The sequence below is a fragment of the Neolamprologus brichardi genome, chromosome 14 (genome assembly GCF_056152115.1).
Source record: "Neolamprologus brichardi isolate AB-2024 chromosome 14, ASM5615211v1, whole genome shotgun sequence".
In the NCBI taxonomy this organism is placed as follows: Eukaryota; Metazoa; Chordata; class Actinopteri; order Cichliformes; family Cichlidae; genus Neolamprologus; species Neolamprologus brichardi.
In genome coordinates this window covers 10,474,681-10,497,530 of record NC_142117.1, presented here as the reverse complement: position 1 = coordinate 10,497,530, position 22,850 = coordinate 10,474,681, and the positions used below count along the sequence as shown (strand labels likewise).

Below are 22,850 nucleotides of genomic sequence, written 5' to 3'. Positions count from 1 at the left end.
GGCTTTGATAAGATCATCTTGGGCACAACAGCTCCACCCACCTGCTGTTTGGATCTTCTGTTTGAGAGGAGCAACCATTCAGAAGTAACCTGGCTTAATTACCGAGTCCAATTTAGAGCATTGGAAAAAGAGCAGCTCACAATTTAACCACAAGTTTTTCCACTGGAAATCATTCGCACATTAAAAATGTTTTATTAAAATATTTCATAGAAAAATACAATATTTATTTACACAAATATGTAACAGGCATGTAAGGAAGAGGACTCCCTTACTACATTTATTTATATTATATTATCTGTATAGCACTTTAGAGCACACCTTTCACTTTATTAAAACCACCTTATCAAGCACTTTATTTAGCAGTGCACTTTAAGCATGGATTTGCACAGTAAAACATTTGCACACAAGAAGTTTAAATATTTATTGACTATTTATTGGGAATTTTAAAATCAGTTGGTAGCCTTATTTCAGATCCTGCACAGCTGCTCCTCATCAAGGAATGTGGTGGTTGTCTGTCAGGAGAAAAGAATGGTGATTGAAATAGTGATTAAGGTTTACCAGTAAGGAAAACTAATGTAAATGTGTGTGTGAAATCTAGGGATAAAAGTGGTGCAAATAAGTGTAAGATAATGATTACTCACCTTTCTTGCCTGTGTCCTCTTCAGGGTGTTTGGGCAAATGTTTCCCCGGGGGTCCAGACACCATTTAAAGGTTCCGGGAGAGACCATTGGTAAAGAGAGTGTGGTGAATCTTTTTGTGCTTGGGTTTCTGGGTTTTTATAATATTGGGTTTGGTGTAATATTAAAGGGTGAAATATTTATTAATATGTAAATGTGAAATGTATTTATGTATTTATTTATTCTTATTGATATATTGTATACTGTGGTGGAAGGTTGGGATTTAATAACTTACCTGAGAGTGGAGTAATGGTTAAGTCTGTGACAGCTGAACATATTTAAGGCTGCCGGTTGTCATTAGAGGGTGATTTTTTGTGCTGTGAAGAAGCTCGACAAATTATTGTAAGGAGAGCTGCATAGAAAATAAATACTTTGTTCCACTACACTTGCCTTGGTCCACCTCACTGTGTTTCCAGCCGCTAAGGGCCGCCCTGTTACAAGGCACAACTAGTCGACAGCTCACTATTACTGATATGCAAACACCAGGAGACTGGATATTAAAAAACATTTTTCAAAGTGGATTGGCTTCACTGTCTTTACAAAAACAACAGGAAATTCAGTCTCTGTTAAAAAGTGCATTACATAAACGGTTAAACTCCATCAGGCCGTGTTGTGGAAGGAAAGGTTTCGGCAATAGAGAAATCGCACAGGACACTTCTCTGTGATTGTCTTATACTTGTTAGGAAAACCCAACCCGACGCAAGTGAACTACAGCTTTAAAACACAGAGTGGATAAGTTCTGGCATGGACCTCTAACCCTGAATTTGTTTGCCTAAAAAAAAAAAAAAAAAGTAGTTTCTAGTGTTGGAGGATAAAAGTCCTCAGCCCTCTCAGATATGTAACCTCCCTGAATGAACAGCCATGTCCTCTAAAGTGATCTCTTCCTCTGGGAAGAGCAGAGGAGGCTGAACGATCCCTGAAAATTTTCTGAACTGACATATTTAATTTTAAAAGAAGAAGAAGGAATGTAAACATCACGATGCAGACCTGTCACAGTCAGTAATACAAAGTCCTCGGTAACAGTCTCGGTAGAGGGAGGCCGTGCATCATGTTGTCAGTAATGATAGACTCTGATCTGATTGTTGTCATCCAGGCCCAGCTGGACCAGCCCGCTCTTTGAGGAGGGAGCCTGATAGCGGGTGAACAGCGGTCTGAAGGGTGGAGTTAAAGATGGCAGGTACAACTCAAGGTGAACTTTAGACTAGAGATGTTTGCAAAGTGAAAATTTTAAAAAGGACGTTATATGAAATCAAGGAGAACTAGAGGATGGACCGTGTGTTAGAGTGATGGAAGGATACATGCTGGTGTCTTTCTTGCGCATTTCCAGCCACCTCTTGTTGCCGTCTATCAGTCCCTGCAGCCTTTGGCCGTCCATCTCAGCTGATCTCGGTGTGGAGTGAAGCCCTCGGCTGTGTTCACTGAGACACACACAGGAGTTACTGTAAGTACACTTAAAACAGCGTTTGTGTGGAATCTGCTACACAGGCTTGATTAAAGGCGTATTGTAGGTTGCAGTACTTCAGAGGAGTATATGATGAGTAAGCCGTGGAGGGTCTTGTTGTGCTGGAACCAAGCGGGGCAGCAGCTGCTCCTGGACAAGAGAACAATGACACAATTTGTACAACTTTGTTTTGTTTATTTCCCCCAACGAGTGCTGTTGTTGGTGCACCACTAATCCAACAACATACCAGGGAATATCTGGCTCCAGCGGCTGTTGAGGGTGTCCCTGGATGCCCTCAGCTCACTGCTGATGGGCGTGCTGAAGAGTGGGGAGGCTGCAGAGCGGCTCTGAGTCGGCCAGCTCCACGGTGGCTCTGAGGGCCTCTCCAGAGGAGGAGGCGGGGCTAAGGAGCTGGTTCCCAGGTTGTACGTCTGAGCACTGATAGGAGCTGATGAGGAGGAGGTAGGAGCTAGAGTGGAGTGAGGATGAGACAGAGGTGGAGGGAAAGCTGCGTAAGGTGTGGTGCTCTGCTGCTGGGTCAGCGAACCCAAGGCACCCAGGACTGTGTTGAGCTGGCCTGAGATCTGCTGCAGTGACTCTGCTAATTCCTGGACTTTGGCTGGAACGGTGGGAATATAACCTGAAGAGAGAGGGAGGAGGAGAGTGTAGATTAGCAGAGGTAAGAGAAAATACAACAGGTGAGTTCTTCAAACTGTTAGGAACGGCTCTCTGGGGACGCACTAGAGCCAAAATGATTGTCTATTAACAGCTGATTTGTGAAGTTTATATACAGAAACATTGGCTCTGACACAAATCAAAGGGCCACTAATAGTCCCCAATCATAAATCAAAGTATGGTATAGGTTACCTTAGATCTGCTAATTCAGTATACTTTGAAAGGGGCTTTACTCTCAGCCCATAGCTACAGGGGAACATGTTACTTCCATCCATCTTCTTTTGCTTAGCAAGGGCTTGTTTGTGGGGGCAGCAGCTAAAGTACAGCTGTAGGAGTCCAGGAGGAATCCCAGTCAGATGCCCAAACCAGAAGCAAGAAAAATAAAGCGCATTGACAAAATCTGTCTTTTTACACCTTTGCAGGGTGCGTTGTTGATAACTTTGACTTTATTGAGGCTGTGTAACACTGACACATATTCCAGGAGCGCTGACACTCAGTCTGAACACTCACTGTTAAAGGCGAATGCTGAACCCCAAGCGGTGATCAGGCAGAGCCCACATGTTGGATTTAGACTGAAATTTGAAAATCCTGTTCATTGTCTGGGGAGCGTGCTGGCGAGCATGCATTACCTGCCCCATATGGCGGTTCCACGGTGCTGCTGAAGTCTGACTCACTCACATCAAAGGTTACCTTCCTTCCTCCGGCGAGCCGAGACAAATCCTCAAACAGCGGCTACGTGGAAAAAGCACCAGGGCGTTACAGTCATCACGACATTCCATTAAAAGTATGAATTCCCTTCTGCTACACCTTAAATCCAATCCAGGTTATATTTCCAATCCACTGAGACACATTTCATCCTTGCATATAAAGTGTGTTGAGTGGCAGAAATGTACCATGCAGCTAAATGTTCTGCTTATTTTTATAGCTTTTCATCAATTTTACTTGGTCAATATAACCTTCTACACTGATTACACAAACTCATTCTAAGTGTGACTTTAAATAAGCTCACAGAAGAGCACAAATACATGCTGATGACCTCCTGACCTCTTTGGCTATAGAGTTCTCTAGCTGCAGAAGCTGCTCCTCTTTCCTCCGCAGGAGACTGTTTCCTCTCTGAACCGTCCGCTCCAGCTCCGCCACACTGTTGGCCTCCTGACAAAGGGAGGGGAAATTCCCATCTTGTTAAAAAAATTTTTAAAAAAAATCAGATTGAGGTTTAACACGTGAGGCTCCCCCTTACCTGCTCAAGGTTTCTCATCGTCTCTTCGGTCGCTCTTCCCTGAGCGGGGTGGGCCTGCAGGGCCGCCTGCCTCTCCATCAGCCGGCTGCTCTCTCTCTCCAGGAAGAGTTTGGTCTTCTGGATGGAAGCGCCATGTGAGGAGATGTACCGCCGGAATCTGGACACGTAGAGGTGTGGGGATGGGAAGTGTTGAAGGTAGACACGCACCAAAAACTCGAATGTTTTGATATTTCTATCATACAAACATTAGAACTAGAAGCATGCACGCTTCAAAACAATGAAAGGAAGAGTTTTAATCAGTACAACATCAAGTCACTTAAACTTCTGGTATTAGTCTTATTAGTTAAGTAGCAGAGGGGGTTGTTACAGTAGTCAGTTTTAGCTGATTTAGTACTGATGACATAAACAACAAGTGCATAAGAGTGGTAACAATGAAAAAAAAAAACAAATCTGTAAGTCAGATCTGGGAGGAGCTCTGCTTTCACAGCATCTGTCATCTTATTAGGAGTATTCTACCTCAAAGGTTTTTCAATTTTTAGGATTCTGCTATTTTTTTAGATTGACAAAATGATAAGAACAAAATGCTGGAAAGTACCAAACCATAAAAAAACCCTAATCTTGAAGAATTTATAACTGTTTATTCTGTGATCGGTACTGTGTGTGTGCTCCCCTTACTCATCCATGCTGCTGTTGCTGTCAGGTACAGGGGAAAGAGGCGGCTCCTCCAGGTCATCTACGTGTAGTGATGTGTCTCCTCTGTCAGTGGAGGCCGTCGTCGCCTTCTCTGCCTTCTTCTTTCTGTCCTGCTCTTGTTCCGGGGACGTGCTCGCCCCTTCACCTCGTTCCAGCTCACTGAGAAAACAACAGCAGACTTTTCACATGGAAACATATTTAAAGCCGTTTTAAAAGCTAAACAAATACAAAACAAGACAATTCTACATATGCAAGGCGACAGTCATTCTGTCATTTAATACTGAGGCAAATCTATGAGTACTAATCAGAGCTTTTATTTTGAAAGCTATTAGTGTAGGAAGCCTCTACCTGACTCTGTGGCTGAGGCGGTCACATCTTTCCTGCAGCAATGCCACCTTGGACTCCAGGTGCTCCTTGTCCTCCCTGGCTCTCCTGCTCTCTTCCCTGGCTCGGTCCAACTCCTCCCTGAGCCTCTCCTCCTTCTCCTTGGCCTCACTCCTCTCCTCCCTGGCTCTGTTGATGAGTTCTCTGGCTTGGGCTTTCTCTTTTCTCATCCTCTCCAGCTCCTCTCTCAGCAGGTCTCTTTCCTGGATCAGCTGAGGTAAGGCCTGATGGAGGAAAAAAGGAAAGTTGGCAGATCGCAAAGCAAGTGAATAAAATCTGTTCATTAGGAGAGAGCATGGCTTCACACCTCTATTTGTCGGTCCACTTCCTGCTCCTCTTCTCCAAGCAGCTTCCTCCTCCTCTTCAGATCTGCTGCCTGATAGGAGACAGAAATTGATTAGTCCATGTGGTTCAGATACCTGTTAACAGAGCACATATTGTTTAAAACAGACCTTGGTCTGCAGCATGGCCTCCTGGCTCTTCAGCTCTTTGGCTCTCAGCTCCAGCTGATCCCCCAAATCCTGCAGCTCTGACTGCTACACAAAGAGATAAGATGACTTAATTTTAGAAAAGGTTAACCTTTACCCTTCCTTGGCACAGCTTAGCAAATATTATATAAACTCCACCTCAGAGTTAGCATTTGTGTGTCTGTCCTGACTTACCTTGCGTGAGTGTGCCAGCTCAGTCTTTTGTATCTGTGCATCCAGCTGTAAGCGGAGCTTCTCCAGCTGGACAGCATGTGAGGCCTGCAATCGCTCTCTGTCCTCCTGCAGAGTGGACAGCAAGCGCTCCCTCTGAGCCGTCTCCTAGGACACAGACACGATGACGTGACTGATATAAGTATCCTGCTTGTTTATAAAAAAAAGCCTTGCAGCAAAAGCTTGTAATACTAGTCCACTGTTTAAAATTAAACACAAACGTGACACCGTGTAAGAAAAGCTATCCTTTACTTTAAAGTCCAAAGCATGTGTAGTGTTGTTTTAACAGCTCAGTCTCTCTTTTCCTAGATTCAGATCTGTTATACGCATTTCCAGATTGTTTTTTTTCACAGCCTCTCCTAGAGTAAGTTATTTAGCTCCTCTTAAAGTTCTCCCTGACTGAATCTGACCGACTCCTCTTAAACAGATGGAAACAGCAGGTGAGTCAGTCTTCTATGCCTGAGCTGGCCAGATTAGGGAAATCTGCACTTACTAATATCATTTGGAGCCATGAGTAGAAATAAACTGCCTCTTTAGAGCACTCTGAAATGCTGATATGTCAATCAGACTGATTAGCTATTTGCTGACATATCAAAAATATCATTTATGACATTTATGTACAAAGAAAGGAGAAACATCCTTCAACCATGTTATGAATATTGATGTTGCATACTTTGTCCACCAGAGGGCACTCTGCAACTTTCTTTTTGGCAAAAAGCTTGGTTGGAAACAGATGTTAGGAGCAGAGTCGGGTCGAGCATAAACAAATCATTCACTATCTTATTAAGCACTTATAAATAACGATATGTGAAAATCTGGTTATGTTTGGTGAATATCGGCTGAAAAACACTTTTTTTAATCGGTATCAGTCTTAAAAATATCAGCCAGGCTCTAGTCTGAAGATCATTTCTTGCTTGAAAGTTGGACTATATGTTTATAAGAATCTACGGTACAACTAAATCTGAAACGCCCCCTGACCTCGTCTAGATATTTCTCTCTTATGCTGTTCATCTCTCTCCTGTGGTCGTTCCTCAGCTGCTCCAGCTTCCTCTCGTGATCCCGCTGCACTTCCTCTCGCACTTCCTGGAGCACATCGGTCAGCTGGGCAGCGGTGCAGAAAAGGGAGAAGGAAATTTTTTTAAAAAGAAGTTATGACCCATTCTAATGCTACTAGTGCTTCACGCCCTTTAAGCTCATATTCACAGAGATGATGATTCAATGCTGTATAAAAATGTGTCCTCTAACCTCGCGGTGGTACTCGGCCAGTTGCAGCTCAGGCCGCGGACTCATCATCAGCTCCCTCCTCCTCTCTGTGCTTCTGACCTTTATACACACAAAAAAGTGCAAACACAGACAGATCATTAATCCGTGTTTGTTGTGTTTGTGTACTATCAAAGCAAACCCATGGATCGGTTGGTTTTAATGTTTACATTAGTATATCACACTACCACTGGCCACAAAGATCATTTGGCAGTTTAAACTGAGACCATTTAGATCCTGGCAATGTCTGTCTTTACAAAAACTAAAAAACAAAGCTACAACTGTATGGTGACGCAGACACTTTAGGACTTTAGTTCAAGAACATAAAATATGTTGGTATGTTGAGGCGACATTTGTTGTGATTTGGCGCTATATAAATAAAATTGAATTGAATTGAATTGAATGTTAGTACCACTGTGATCAAGAATTCTTGCCCTGAGTGACAAGTCTAACTAGAAATGGAGTTACAAGGACTAGGTCACAGCAAAACTGACTTCTGGAGTCCTCTCGCTACACAAGACAACAAACATCCAGGTTTAACCTGCCAGCATCTAGTGTGAGTCAGTGGTTTGTTTTTCAGTCCAGATTGCTTCATAACAAGGACAATATTTGACTATTTACTGAACCCAACTTTAATCTTGATTTCTCCCATGAAAGCAGCTACAATACATTTGCTTCCTTCAGAACGTGTATGACCACTTTTCTATAAATCGCAATAACAACCTTAATAAATCAAGATAGGAAAAAAAACTTTCACCTATCAGGGGCGGATCTAGAGAAAGTTTCGTAGGGTGGCATCAGGGTGGCATGGAAATCAAATGGGATGGCAAAATCTAAGCCTTTTTTGAAACACATATGAAGGTGTTACATACGGTTAAAATGATTTAAATGCAGTAAGTATACACATGTTTCATATAAATATAGTCTATAACTTAATTATTTTCTGTAGCTCACATAATTAAACTTTTCAGTTACATAACACGGGAATTTTGACTTTATGTACTGTATAGCCTGTATAATAAATAAATACATATAAAAATATAGTTTTTTAATCAGAAGTCTGGATTTAGTGGCCTGTCATTAAAATTTAAAAACTGATGTATACTTTGAAGTCCAAACTTTCAACACAGGCTGAAATAGAGACTCAGCGTGGCTCCAGCTTGTTGCTATGTCAGCTTAATCACATGCCGGTCCTGCAATTCGGAGGTGCAGCGCACACAGTGTTAAGAACAGTCACCTTCATTCCACCTTCAAAGTGTTAATGCTATCTTATCTTAATAAACAACACCGTCATATGAAAAACTAGGGTGGCACTAGAGGTGGTAAGAGATCATTTTAGGGTGGCACATGCGACCCCATGCCACCCCTCTAGATCCGCCCCTGTCACCTGTGTCACAGCTCCGGGTTTGAGTTCTCTCACCTATAATAAATTATCCCCCACATGGAGACAAGATTAATCACAATATAAAAGCAAATGTGTACTTTATTTCAGACGGGTATATGACACACAGTTACACAGTTAGTTTAATAGGATTCTATTAAAGGGATACCTTCTCATAACTACATACAGGATGTGGCCTCAATAATTATTAAAGCAGCTATCAAAATATAGCCCCCACAGTAAGAAAACTCTCACCTCATGTGTTACATGTCACTTAACATTTTATTCTAAAGGTTCGAGCATTGCTGCTCAGCAGTCCAGGATCTTCTTTCTCTTACTTGCTTCATAATATGTTAAATGTTTCAGGATGGTGAAAGGTTAGCATTGTTACTGCAGCATGAAGCCATGCTGCAGTAACAGATGCAATATGCGGTTTAGCATTGTCTTGCTGAAATATGAAAGGCCTTCCCTGAATCTGGAGCATGTGGTGCTCTAAAACCTGCCATTTCCATTCCATCACAGATGCAGGATTTTGAACTGAGTGCTAGTAATAAGTTGGATGGTCCCCCTCCTCTTTAGGCCAGTGAACACTGTGATTCATCTGACCTAAATATCCCTATAAAGACAAGCTGTCTGAGGATAATCATCAACAGTTACCTCCTGTTTCAGAGAGTCCAGTTTCTCCTCCCTCTCTCTCTGGAGCCTCTTCTTCTCCGTCTCCAGCTCTTCTTCTAACTCCGCCTTCAGTCGCTCGATGTCCCGTGTCTTCTGGGCCTCCAGTCTTTCCCGCGCTGCAGTTTGCTCTTCCTCTAGAGTGACACGTACCTCCTTTAACAGGACTTCACTCTCTTCCCTGCACACGACGCAGATGTTAATGTTAATACGGGGATTGTGTTTTTTCACTTCTTTAGGGGCGACTGTGCTGATGTGTGTTAAGCGTTGACCTGAGTTTGTGTTGCTGCTGCTCCCTCTCCCTCTTCGTAGACTCTCTGAGCTCCTCCAACGTTCTGTCAGACTCCTCGTTCAGCCTGGTCTCCTCCTCTCTCCTTCTAGACAGGAGGTGCTGCCGTAAAGCCCTGAGGGAGACGCATGTAAATTCAGAAGCATTTGTGTATGTAGTTACAACAAAAAAAAAACCTTTGGAAGCAAAGGAGCTCCATCAATTCGCGGATTCACACCTCATGAAATAATAACAATAAAGAGCAGGAAGTAAACAATGCAATACAAAAACAAATTTAAAGGTGCTGTCTTTGAGTTTGACCTCCTACCAACCTCAGTCTTTCCTCAGTCTCCCCCCTCAGTTTCTCCTCCTCCTCCTCCTCTTCTCTTTTCAGCTCTTCCCCGAGGAGACGAATCCTCTGTTCTTTTTCCTTAGCTATGTGCTCCTTCTCCTCCTCTATCTCTCGGTCAACTTTCCTCCTTTCCCTCTCCATCTCCTCTCTTTCCTTCTTACTCCTCTCCTCTCTCTCTAGCCTCTTTCTCTCCTCTTCTTTCTCACTCTCTTTCTTCTCCCCGTCTTTCCGGCTTTTTCCTCTCGACTCTTCTTCCATAGCCCTCTCTTGTTTTTTTAAGGAGCGTTTAACACCATCAGCTTGGATGCTCGAAAACCGTGCCTGTCGGCCCCTGGAAGTTTCAGGCCTCTCAAATCCCAGAGGTACGCCGAGGCCCTGAGCCGTTTGCCTGGGGGTGACAGCCTGGTCTGAATGCGAGGAGATGGAGGGTGACGGTGAAAGGCTGGACTGGTGAAGGACAAGCCGGTCAACTTTATGCACTGTGGATGTGTCTCTGTCTTTGGCCAGCACATGGCTAAAATAAAAGAATGAGAGCAAAAGAGTTAAAAGGTGTTGTATTTGTTCATCATAATTCTATGAACAGGCAAGATGGGCATAAGTCTAAAGCTTTCTTTATAAACAGTAAATGTGGTAAAAAGTGGATGTTTCTTTACTAAAAAAACAAAATACACCGAGTGCTAAGTGCAACTTCTTAAGAGGATAAAGTCACATAAAATCAACAAAGCAGATATTTTTGAGGACCAATATGTAAACCAAAGGCACCTCTTGCTGCCCTCTCCTCCTTTCCTTTCCCACTTTTCTCCTTTCTCCTCTTCCTTCTCCTCTGTGTCAGTTTTTTCCAGCGGACTGACAGCATCAGACAGATCGTTGATGTCCAGAGCCTTCTGCGACAGCTGAAAGACAGAGTTTGAAATCTAAAAATCATTTATCAGATGTGTCGCAGCTGCAAATTTTTGCTTTTTTTTTTTTTTTTTTACACTGGAAGAATAAAAAGAGATTTATGCAGTTAAATGAAAGGGAAGCTTTTTGGATTTTGAAATTCTAACCCAGAAAAAGAGATTTATTTTCTGAACCCTTTAGACCATTATAACTTGTCCAAGCCTGCCTATCAGTGGAACACCACAAGAAAAAAAAGTGTCATTGTCCCCATATAGCCTGTTATTAAAATAAATAAAATGTAACACCTCGTAAAGGCTTTTAAGAGGCTTTTAAGATGAAATGAGTCGGCTTTTTAGGACCGTGCCATATTTAGTCTTGGGGGATTTTGGGGGGGTTTGTTTTGGCTTTTTGAGTCATAGGCTGGCACAGTAGGTTGAATGGTAAATGAGTTATGGTGCATACCTTGTTATCTATGGAGGACGACGCCTCCTCAATGTTCTTACTGGCTTCAGAATTCTGCAATAGTACAGACAGTGATCATGTAACGTTCTCGCTGATAACCTATGTCTAAACAACTGAACTGCCCACAAGCAGCACTGGACATCCAAGCATGCTGTCTCTACCAAAGCCACAGAAAGACACTAAGGGTGATTCCAAGCTACAGCCTACATGCAAACACAACCAAGGCCAGACTGCAGGCAGGCACACTGCAAAATCATTGTGCAACTGAAGCAAGCACGCTCTGCAGGTGAAGGGCAAGGTTGTGGGATATGACAGTTCTGTCTGAACAGAAAACTCAAACCAGCAACCTAAGGTCAGGTCAGCTTAATAAGTCTGCACTGTCAATGGGAAAATGCTCCAATCCAATCCTCAGGGGCTCAGATAGATTGACCTTTTGCCCGATTTATCATTCAGTGTGTGAATGAAGACTTCCAGGCAGGAAGTCGGAGGGCAAGTAGCAGCCCCTAAGGCAGTGGAGTTGGAGCCTGAGAGCTACTACATGCACCTGCTTGCAAAAATCAAGCAAGACTAAGACTGAGAGGCAACACAGAGGCACAACATTGGACCCTACCTCTGCAGGAAGGGAAGAATTTTTTGTCACATTTTTCATCTTCCGATCATTACTGGCTGGTTGGTCATAAGCCCCTTCCTCTTTAAACCTCTCTATAACCTCCTCCTCCTCCTCCTTGCTGTCTGATGCTCTCTGGCCAACTGAGTCATCCTCTAGCTCCACTCCCCCCCTCTCTGTGTCTTCTCCTTCGCTCTGTACACATCTTTCCAACACCTCATCACTCTCTGTCAGTTTCCTCCGGCTTAGAGAGCACCTCTCCAAAACCTTATCGCTCTCCTCCTCCTGCCCTCCATTGCTACTGGTCGCGACCTCCTCTTCCTTTCTCTCACTGTGCCCTCCGTCACTTACAGTTCTCTCAAGCTCATCCCTCTCTTTGTCAGTTCTGTCCTCCTCCCGACTTACTCCACCTTGATCACTTTTGGAGGACTTCTTTACGATTTCACTGCTACCATCCTCACATTCCTCTTCTTCTATGTTTTGCTCCTCTTCTTTCCTCTCTCTGTCTTCATCTTTGTTCTCGTCCTTATCTTCACAGCACTCTTCCTCTAGCTCATTATTTTCATCTTCCCCTTTCTTGTTCTCTCCAGCCGCTTTACTTTGAGCATCCTCTATCTCTTTCCCCTCCTCTTGGCTTTTCCCATCTTCCTGTCTACCTTCCACATCTCCTTTTGTCTCTTTTGCTCCTTTTTCATCTTTGTCTAATGTGCTACCCAGCTGCTCTTCTTCCTCTGCCTCATTTAACTCCTCTGCTACCTCCTCTTCTGAGTGCTCAGCAGAGTGTTCAGGATCAGGAGTGACAGCATCAGCCCCTTCCTCACTGACATGATTTCCACTGCCTGTCTGTGGAGAGAGTTGGCTGTGGCGACCCTTCAGAGAATCCTGGGTGGAAGATAATGGGAAGAATGGTCCATCCATCCCAAACAGAGGCAGAAAGCCAGGCATACAGAGACATAAGGGAGAGAAGGGAAGGAGGAAGTAAGGTGAGGAAATGTGCCAAAAAGAAAACAAAAGAAATCAAGTGAAAGATGGTGAAGGTGAGATGTTCTTGAAACATGGCTACATGCAAAACTGACACATTGTTAGGCAGTCAGCACATAAAAATAAATCCACCAAACAAGAACATGCATGTCTGCACAAACAAAAGACACAAACATTGTTGTTCTGGGTCTCACATTCAAACACAAGCACAAACACGGGGGATAGTTCGAGCAGGTGTGTTTTATGACTGTGATTTCCTTGTCTCATCACTGAATCAGTACACCTTTACGCTGAGAAATCAACAGGAAATTCTGTTATTCTCCCCCAAAAACACACCAAAGTTATGATTTTGGGTGCAAGCCTTGATTTGGTGAAAAAAATAAGTCTAAATAAGTTCACTACAGGTAAAGAAGCTAGTGATACAACTGCATTTACACAGTGTTTCTCCTTATTGATCCCTTCAGCATTTAAATCAGCCATGCAGCATGATTCACTAAGGTGCATATAAAAGAAGCAAAGGTGCCTTAAACCGGCATTCCTTATAAATAAATCAGCAGGAGGCGACTCCTCCAGTCATGAAAAGAAATCTAGTTATAGAGACATCTAAGAGAAAATGACCCTTCAGCTCCCTGTGACTTCTGCAAACACTTTCTTAATGAGCTAATAGACTTAATTACTAGTTTAGTCTTACTCAATCCAACATAATGTTCACTTTGTCCCCATTAGAGTCAAGAAAGATGATAGAGCAGGGTAAGGGCACACAGTGTCCCTCGGTTTCTCAGTCAGACTCAGAACTCGAGTCCAGTATGAAGACAGAGGCATCGCAGCTGGACATTTGGCTAACACAGTGGGTTATGTAATTATTACTGGGTCCATTTTAACCTCACATGGCAACAATAGTTGTTGCTAGGGAAATGCTGCACAAGAGCACGGAGCACATAGCAGAAATGAGACAATTTTCTCAACTTGTGTTAATTTATTTGGCATGTGAGGAAAAACTGGTTTTATTTGAAAGGAAAACTCAACCTCCTGAAACATCCAGCTAAACTAGAAGGAGTCTGACTTCATGAAGCCAAGCGTGGCTTTATAAACTTGTTTTTTCACATAAGCATAACTTGCATCAAAAAAATCTTTCATCAAATCTTAAATGAAATCCTCAAATTTTGTATTTTTTTCAGAACCACAGAGCACATCACTGTTCTACTAGACTACTTTTGCTAGCCGAACATTTTACAGAATATTCGTTTAGCTCAGTCGGATTAGCAGGCGACCATATGCTGTACGGCTGAGAGCCGGCGGCCTGGGTTCAAGTCCGAAACGTGGCCCTCCGCTCTCCTGTCAGTCTTCACTTTACCTATCCAATAAAGCCATAAAAAAGAAACTGTTGCACAATCCTTAGGGAGAGGCTACAAAGTATCTGTCACTGTCCAAAAACTTATGGACCCTTCTGTACCCTCTCCTTGGTCTACTCTTCCACATTTGCTTAGGGCATAAAAACTACACACATATTAGGTCTGTCAGACTTCAAGAACAAAGATGCGCCCGCGTTCTCAACTTTGAAAGCCAACAGTGCTGCTTTTGGTGATTGTGTTTTTCAATATAGAAATAAAGTGTGTCACAAATTTGTGCATCATTAGTAAGTAAATTGCATTTTATCCCTCAACACTTTTTTAAAATTTAATTTGCCCTGATTAACAAACCTGGCCGTGTTTGTATTATATATACATTTCAGAAAAAAAACAATTTATATGACTTATTAAATGACATGATATAAATACAACTGTTCAGTGGTGATGGTAAGGAATTATACTGTGAATGATATACTTAAATAAATAAATTCATGAATGAGTTTTGATGGCGATGGCCCATGCTCTTGCTGTTTAGAGAGCAAAGCAGTAACAGTGGCAGTAGGAGGACAGAAGGACAAAGAGGAAGACACAGTAACAGCCGTGCCCGTAGGACAGATCCCAGCAGCACAGCAGCTGCAGGGACACACATGGGTCACAGTGCAAAGGTGAAAGGTTCAAAGGTCAAAGAGACACAAGAGAAGCAGAAATATATGGTTTAGAGACCACAGTTAGACGAGACAACAAGAAAAGTCCCTTTTTGTAATCATAAAAACACTTATAATAATATAGCACCAATACCCATTAATAACACTTCTAGTTAAACAGGCACTGAAAATAAAGCAGTGTTTGTGTATTTTCTAAATCTCTCACACTGCAGTTTTACCAGAGGAAAGGTACCCAAGACCCCCATTCTTCACAAACATATTCTGAAACACAACAATCATTATAATACCTCAAATGTGCCGCACATTAAACAACACACCACAGCCGTTCAAAGACACACACACACACACACAAACACAGGTAAAGGGGGCAGAAGTGGCAGAGAGGTTTTACTTGTTGACAGCGAGAAAGAGAGAAATGATGCGTGGACTCTGTTGTGTGTTTTTACTTGTTGTGACTGCGGTTCAGGGCTGTGGTCACCAGACAGGCCCAAATCCTGCAACTCGGGCTCCGTCCTCTCCTCAGCTGGTGCTGCGCAAGTGGCATCACTTTCCTGCAGTAAACATTTACACAGGAAACTTTAACACTGACACTGATAAACCATTAATTAGGAAACATAATTATACTTTCTATAAATGAGAAGGTGCATAATGGTCAATGCAGTTATTTGTGCCTAAATTATGAATCAGAGTAGTAAAAAGCTAGTAATCCTGTCTACCTCATACTTTAGGCTTCCTCCGAGGGCATCCAGATCCAGGTGGAGATTCTTCAATAGTCTGTCTGAATCATGAGGACTTGGCTGGAAAGAACAGTCGCTGGTTACAGAAGGACGTGAAGTGTATTTCCTGGGAGCTACAGGAAGCTAAACCAACCTCGTTTTCTGAGATTTTGTCATCATCACTGTCAAAATCGGGAAAAGTAAATGACACTCTCTCTTCCTGTCGGCTGCCGAGTATTCTGGTTGCTCCACTGGTTCGAGGAGCCTGAAAAAGAATGAATGGAAGTAAGAGATTCAGATGGGATAAAAAGCGAGAAGCACGCCATTTCATCCATAACGTAGCATGATGGTTCTTTTACCTGTAGGGGTTTCTTGAGGGGTTCCAACCCCCCGGAGCTGCCGAGAGACCCCCGCAGAGCAGGGGCAGATCCAGGGAGAGCGCTTTGGCTGGGGGCATCTAGACCTCGCAGGGGAGCCAGGCTGGTAAGCGAAGATTGCAGAGGTCCCAGAGACGAACTGAGGGCCTATAGGAGAAGAGACGCAGTCGGTGATGTGAGCTCTCGCTTTTCAACAAATCCTTTTTTAGGAATGCATCGTGTTCTCTGACATGGAAGTCTAGTTTTAATATTGCAGTAGAAAGAAAATGTATTTGGGCTCTTTAGATGTTTATATTTTAATAACGTAATACCACTAATTAGACATTTCCACAACTCATTCTGCAGCAGTCCAAAATTCCAGCCTGTGACATAAAGAACTCTCTCAGTCACAGGGAGAACACAGAGTTCTGCAGCAGATGGCCCGGACCCCAAGAGAGCCCCGATTACAACACGGAGTCAGTGGGGATTATGCAAAAGCAGATGCAGAAGACACTGAGGCAGCATAACACGATATAAAAACATTGATAAAGTGTCCACAATGTTAGAAACTGATTTTGCAAAGTGTGCATAAAAGGACCTTGGCGGGCTAAATCTGAGCATTTTTAACGGCTAATTGAAAAAAAAACAAACAACAACAACAACACTGACAACACGACGGTGGAGCAGTGGTTAATCTCACAGCAGGAAGGTGTTGGGTTCAAGTCAACCATCTGGCCGGGGCCTTTGTCTGTAGGTTAGTTTAGTTGATGATTCTAAGCTGCCCACAGGTGTGAATGTGAGCATGAATGGTTGTCTGTCACTCTTTGTCAGCCCTGTGACAAACTGGCAACCTGTTCAGGGTGTAGCCCACCTCTTGCCCTATAGCAGAAGGGATTGGCTCCAGCATGGTTAAGTGAAAGAAGCTGGAAGGATGGAGGTTGGAGTTGTGAATTTCAAACTTTAAGAATCAACAGGCTAACCCTTATGAGCTCAGAAAACCTTCCACTAACCCAGTAACAAACAGTAGTTTGTTGTTCGGCTACAGTTTTAGTAGTGAAAATACGAACACACACACACATATACATACATGTTTGTCCCTATAACCACTTAATCAATCTATACACATCTTATTTGCAGTCCATTATACTCTGATGCCATGTTGCTCGATAAGTAAACATAAACGTTTTGTCTAAAACAAGAAGGAAGAAAATAAATCAATAAAACCACTCACCCCAGGAGTTTTAAGTGGTTCCTTCTTCTTCTTCTTTTCTTTCTTCTTTTTCTTGTCTTTCTTGGCTCCTGCGCCCCCAGCTGTGGCTGTGAGCTGAGCTCGCTCACGCTCCTGGGCCACCAGGCGTCGGTAGTGCTCGTCACAGGGGTGATCCCAGGTGGACTGACCCGTGGAGAAGTTGAAGTAGTAGATGTCCCCTGTCACGTCCTGGCTGTGGGTAAGGAGAAAGGAAACGGGAGTCATTCACTGTTCTGTTCAGTCTTGAGTCACCCCACATTTCTTTATAATTTTACTTTGAAGGCATCAGACATTCTTGAAATGATTTAAAATGGTCTTGTGCAACAACACCATTAACACCGATCTTACAAAACTGAAGGGATGAACCAGTGTGGACAACTAAAGCAAACCTGTTGTAGGAGGACAAGCTGGTGGTGATGGATGGATCATATAACCCCACCGCCTACATTTTTATGTCCATTAAGCATTACAAATGATTATTATGCTATAACTGTCTTAATAATTATTTATGTTTAGTTAATACATTCAGTTAAAAACCATAGAATCCATTCTTACAGTTAACACCACTCATTGAAGACATCATAATGAAGCTAAATTATACAAAACACATGAGCCAAAAATTAGAAGGATGGCTATGTTAATCTATTACGTTAATCTATCATCTATCTACAAGTAATAATAACTGCTTTGTAAGCCATGTGTTGCTGGGTTAGAGGCATTATTTTGTCAATAGCTCTGACGTCTCCCTGGAGAATTTGGTAAGAGATGGCTGCTACACACTTTGGCCTTCAGTTGTCAACAACAGACCCTCACTTGTAATGAGCTGGAAATTACACCACAATCCACACCTTTGAAAACACTTTGTAAAACACCTGAATTTGCCAGAGCATACGTGAAAAGGGACTTATATCTCTGGTGCTTGAGGTCCACTTACCAAGGCTTCCACTTAGGAGGCAAAGGGGCGACAATGCCCTCCCTTGCCAGCCACAGATGCTCGGGCTCATTGTTAGGGTCAATGCCAATCTCTCTTGCATACTCTTGGATCTCTGATCAGAAGAAAAGAAGAAGAGCTGAATGCAAAGTATACACCATCATGTAACATAGTTTTGGAAATCTCCAGAATTTAAGCCATAAAGCACTGCATGAGCTCTGTTTATGGAACCTGAATGCAACACGTTCCAGACTAATATTAGTTCAGTGTTTAGGTGTGAATAAACACAAGTAAGCCACAGTGCAGTTTAAATCTCATCAACTGTGCTGTTCAATGATGCTGGGGTACCTTGTTCAGAGGGTATATAATTCTCATCGTATTCCTCTTCGAGGATCAGCTGGTCTCCTACGAAAGCAGCTGCAGTCATGGTTACTGCAGAGACAAAACATAATTCACGCACATATTATAAAACAATGGCGACACCGTTTGCGTCAACATCTCTTTTGAAAACGGCAGGTTTTACGTTCTCGTTTAGCTAAAGGGGTAAAATTTACACATTAGCTAACTTTTGTCGCATATTTGTTGTACACTGACTAACAATGTTTAGCATGGGGAAAAGGGCTTCTTGGCTAAAGACACAGTCAGCATACAATCACCATATAATCCTTGCTGAGGACAGCAATTAGGGTCGGGGAGTAGAAGGAGCGAAATAAATCTAATTAATCTAACGTTAGCATCTCAGCTAATTTCAACGTTAGCGTAACGTTAGCTCAGGAAGCTAAGTAGTTGGAAAGCAGATTAGAGCCGAGCCGTTTACCTTCCCAACTTTAAATTAACCTCTGTGGAAGCAACGCTTATCTGTCAGTTCTTTGACGGCGGCATTGTGCACAAAAGATGCGAACGTTACACTCCTAACAACATCTCCAAGGACGCTTCCTTCGTTTCCTGTTGACGATGGAGACGTTTGAATCTGACTGGCTGAGCCACTCGAGGCGTTCAATGTACTCGGAAACTCAGCAATTGTCAGTATATCCAGTTTATGTATATTACAGTACATGGTGAAATTAGACTTTAACAGAGGTGTTAACGGTGAGTATACTGTCATTTATTTTAATTTACGCATATAGACTCAAAATAAAAATAAAATGTCTGAAATATATGGATAAAATCTGTTCATATGATACGACAACGTTAATATGAACGGTATGGTTCCCAAAATGGTTTTGAGACTTGCTATGATGTATCTCTTGGAGACTGGTACTGGCAAAAACACACGAAGCCGAGCTATAGGTGATAGAGTTGAGGATACTCACTGACCATAATGGATCAGACCAGAAATATATCAGAGGGACGGCTCAGGTTGAGCATTTTGGAAAAACAGTTACAGAACCAAAGCTATGAAGGTTTTGATATGTGCAGAGGAATGACAGTGGATTTATTAGAGTTTTCAGGCAGAGGAAAAAGAGGAAGACCACAGAGATGATTGACGGGTGTAGATAAAGAGGACACAGAGAGAGGATTGATACAAAAAGGGAGAATGGAGGGATAGACTGAGAAAGAGGCAGATGAACCACTGTGGTGACCACTAAAGGGACCAGCCAAAAGAAGAAGAAGACGAAGAAGCAGATTCTGTACTATGTATGTTTCCATGTGTACAATATTTTGCAGTGCACCTGAAAGCACCAATAGTTGTACAGCTTCAACCTGCCCTTACTTTATTTTCCAAGGGTTTGGGGTGTAGGTGTGTGTTGGAGGGAACAAACCTTTAAAGGGGCTCCAAGCTGAAACTTCCTAGCTCTACATTTTATTAGTAATTCTTACACCGGGATGACTACCACATCCATCCTCCTCTCGCTCATTCCTCTTGTGTATTGTAGGAGTAAACTAGGACTGAAATAGCTATGTTATCCAGTTATGTGATATTACCTTTGAAGAGAAAGATCTTTATGTAAAATAGATTTTCTACCATATCTGTGGTGAAGTTTAAAAATCTATTCTAAATCCCCAAGTTCCCTTTTTTAACATGTCCCTTTTTAGGTCGAAGGTCACAAGGCAGCAGTTGGATCTGTTGTTGGCTCTCACACACTGGATGTGAAACCCTTTCTCTGTTTTGGAAATTACATGGAAATAATAAAACTACCCTCCCCCTGCTAATGAACAGAGCTCCATCGTTAACATTAATGTCACAAAACAAAGACAATCCCCCCAAAAAAGAAATCAGGTGGCAAGAAAGAAACTCCCAACCTTTTAGCACTTCATTGTGACAACTGATTCAAAGAGCTGCTCATTGTCAAACATGTGCTAAAACTGCTTTAATGGGAGCCAGTTTATTTTTACAGCAGGGCAAGGCGATGTGGTTTGCAGGCGTTATTGTAGGGGGAGTTAAGTGTGAGGATCCTGTGGTTGTGTCAAATGGCACTTTTTGTCCTCTGAGCTTCTCACTCACTCCATCAAAGAGGCGTTGCCAAATGAAGCTTTTTTACAGATCCAGAGCCAGGATGTGATATCAGATGCTTGACACCTATCCCATTCAGCCCTTTGTTGACTGCTGTTTACAATAAAGTAGCTCCCGCAATATTTATTTATTTTTTACACTGTTACCAAGTAACATTTGCACAGAGGATTATAGGATTGTAATCTTCAGAAATATCCTAGCATAATGACCTAGAGTCTTAACCACAAGAGGGCAGAGGAGGGAGAGCACACAGCAATGTCCAGACCCCTTTCTGATAAACAGCAGCTGTATTAATACACTGAAAGGACTAAATTATTCTAAATCTTTGGCTCAACACGGTGCCAATTATCTCTCAAGTTTCCAAATACTCCCTATTCTTCTTCGCTCTTTTGAGTTTATGGCTTCAGTCATTTTGCTCTTAAGCCACGCATCACATTAGTAAGAAAAACACGGTCACCTCTCTAATGACATGTGTTCAGCAATACATATTACGCAACAAACTCCCAGAGTATTGAGAAAAAATGCCCGGGTTCAGGGGAAATGGCTTTTCTTCCCCAGCGTTTGTTTGCTTTGTCTTTGGTGTGGGTGGTTTGCTTCTAGCGTCAGGGTGAATAACCTCCATATCTTGGGGCAATGGCAGCTAGAGGACCACAAACTGGCCTTGAAACTTCCATGATCACCTCAACACCCACGCACATGTGCACTTCTTATGCGAGGCTGCGATGCCATGTAGGTATTGAAAAAAATGAAATAAAAAAGCAATGAAGGTCGAGTGCATGTTCACCAGGTAAGCGGAGCCAGTAAAAGTCGAGACGTCCAGATCATCACCAAACTCTTTGCTTTCACTTTTCCATGAATTTAAAGAGCCACATGTTCCTTTTCTGCTGAAAGGTCCTAATTGTGTACTAATTATCTATGAGCAATCCTCAGAACAGCAAACGACTGCAGTGCCTCATAAACAGGGGAGATAATGTTCCCTATCAGAACGGCTGGCATGGGAGATGCCCTGGTGTGTCCTCGTTATTCTCTGATTACGTGAGCATTTGTCAAGCGAAAGAGTCTGTGTGTGTAGAGACTTACAGTTAAATAAGAGTTATCAACTGTATATCACCATGGCTGCACTTCTCAGGTTATTCGAGTTCAGATTTTCTTGCTGTCAAGCTGTACAGCCCACAGGGCGATGCAACCTACAGTGACACTCTCCATGCAGGGCTCTGGGCCAAATATCTGTATTAAAACCAAAGGGGCCTCAGCAGCTGTGACATTGCAAAACTACCTACGGACAATTAAGGAGACGTGCGTATGGCCGACCTGAAGCGGCGTGTATGTGTTTGACAAAGCCAGTGAGTGCGCCACACTGTTGCTTACAGCTGAGATAACCTCCCCTGCTGATCAGAGAGCAGTGCTCCATCATGGAGGCAGCTGGAACAGTGACGTGACCTTTGAACCTCAGCCAGTGCCTGATCAGACGGTGGGTTTGAATGATGAAATATTTATCAACGTTCTCTGAAGAAATGAGGCATACATTAAAACTGACTTGAAAACTAACTTCTTCTTTTTTTGCCACAAATATCTACGTTTCATAGGGAAATCAGGATAACTCACCTACTATATCCCCTCAAACGACAAAGACAGGAGCTCCAAGAAGGGCATCATATCAGAACTTTCTGTTTGCATAAGAGTTCACTTATATATGCCTCGTTCGTGGAAATCTCAGCAGAGGATTGAAAATCAGCTTGTTTTGGAACTCATATGCAGATAATGAATGTTCAAATTATGTTTATTAAGCATGTAATGTCTGACAGTGTTTTTAATAAGCTATAATGAGCTCATTTGAGCTTGGTTTTAACATTATTCTTACTCCATCAGAAGAGTTGAGTGTTGCTACACAATCTGCAACCTCAGCAGCTGAGTCACCAGCGAGGAGTCCTGAGGTCCTATTGATATCAGTTATGACAGCAGTAATGTAGACGGACTGCTCGGTGTGGATGCTGAATCAATGTCGTGCGACGCAAGCAGTCTCAAAGGTTATTCTTCCAGATAAGAGTCATTCCTCTGATGAGATTCCTGCTCAGCAGCTCTGAGCAGCTGATATCCAGAACATTCTTATCTTATGGGTCAGGGCAAAAGCCCACAAGATCACTGCAAAGTGACAAGACAGTCCACGTACTATATTTATCCAGTTTTTATGGTAGAATTATTTTAATTGCGAGAGACGGAATATCAGCCAAAAATCTAGAAAGAACACTTTACGTAAAAAGTTATACATGTATATGCCTCTGAAATTAAATAAGTAATTGATCTCCACGTAAAGCATGGCTCGGTAATTGGCAGAAAAACCCTTGTTGGCGAACGCAGCAATAAGACGTTTCTTGTAAATGGTCTGCACACGTCTCAAGATAGATTTTGGTCCATTTCTCTTTACAGAAACTCTCTAAATCCTTTATGTTTCTTAGCTG

The 22,850-nt window shown here is 42.7% G+C and overlaps 1 protein-coding gene across 1 annotated transcript; it reads right to left on the bottom strand.

Moving 5' to 3' along the window:
• Positions 1–169: 169 nt before the first annotated feature.
• Positions 170–18,927, bottom strand: cep164 (centrosomal protein 164). The gene is made up of 29 exons (XM_087850810.1): positions 18,754–18,927; positions 18,285–18,368; positions 17,940–18,051; positions 16,988–17,198; positions 15,760–15,924; positions 15,555–15,665; positions 15,401–15,481; positions 15,131–15,235; positions 11,693–12,571; positions 11,083–11,136; positions 10,504–10,634; positions 9,722–10,255; positions 9,394–9,525; positions 9,107–9,302; positions 7,054–7,131; positions 6,787–6,909; positions 5,773–5,916; positions 5,563–5,646; positions 5,418–5,486; positions 5,075–5,334; positions 4,709–4,885; positions 4,034–4,190; positions 3,838–3,945; positions 3,423–3,525; positions 2,366–2,758; positions 2,196–2,268; positions 1,976–2,095; positions 642–1,828; positions 170–512 (listed from the first exon to the last, which is right to left on the bottom strand). Exons 2-28 carry the CDS (start codon positions 18,361–18,363, stop codon positions 1,732–1,734), a joined length of 4,776 nt encoding a protein of 1,591 aa, XP_087706936.1. The 5' UTR covers positions 18,364–18,368; positions 18,754–18,927; the 3' UTR covers positions 170–512; positions 642–1,731.
• Between the last annotated feature and the right edge of the window lie 3,923 nt (positions 18,928–22,850).

Bases quoted from the DNA above. Each gene is read 5' to 3' on its own strand.
- cep164 (XM_087850810.1), bottom strand. From the start codon at position 18,363: ATGACTGCAGCTGCTTTCGTAGGAGACCAGCTGATCCTCGAAGAGGAA. The intron at 15,925-16,987 runs GTGAGTGGTTTT...CTTCTCCTATAG, and splicing joins AACCACTTAAAACTCCTGGG to GCCCTCAGTTCGTCTCTGGG. The intron at 2,096-2,195 runs GTACTGCAACCT...TGTGTGTCTCAG, and splicing joins TCATCATATACTCCTCTGAA to TGAACACAGCCGAGGGCTTC.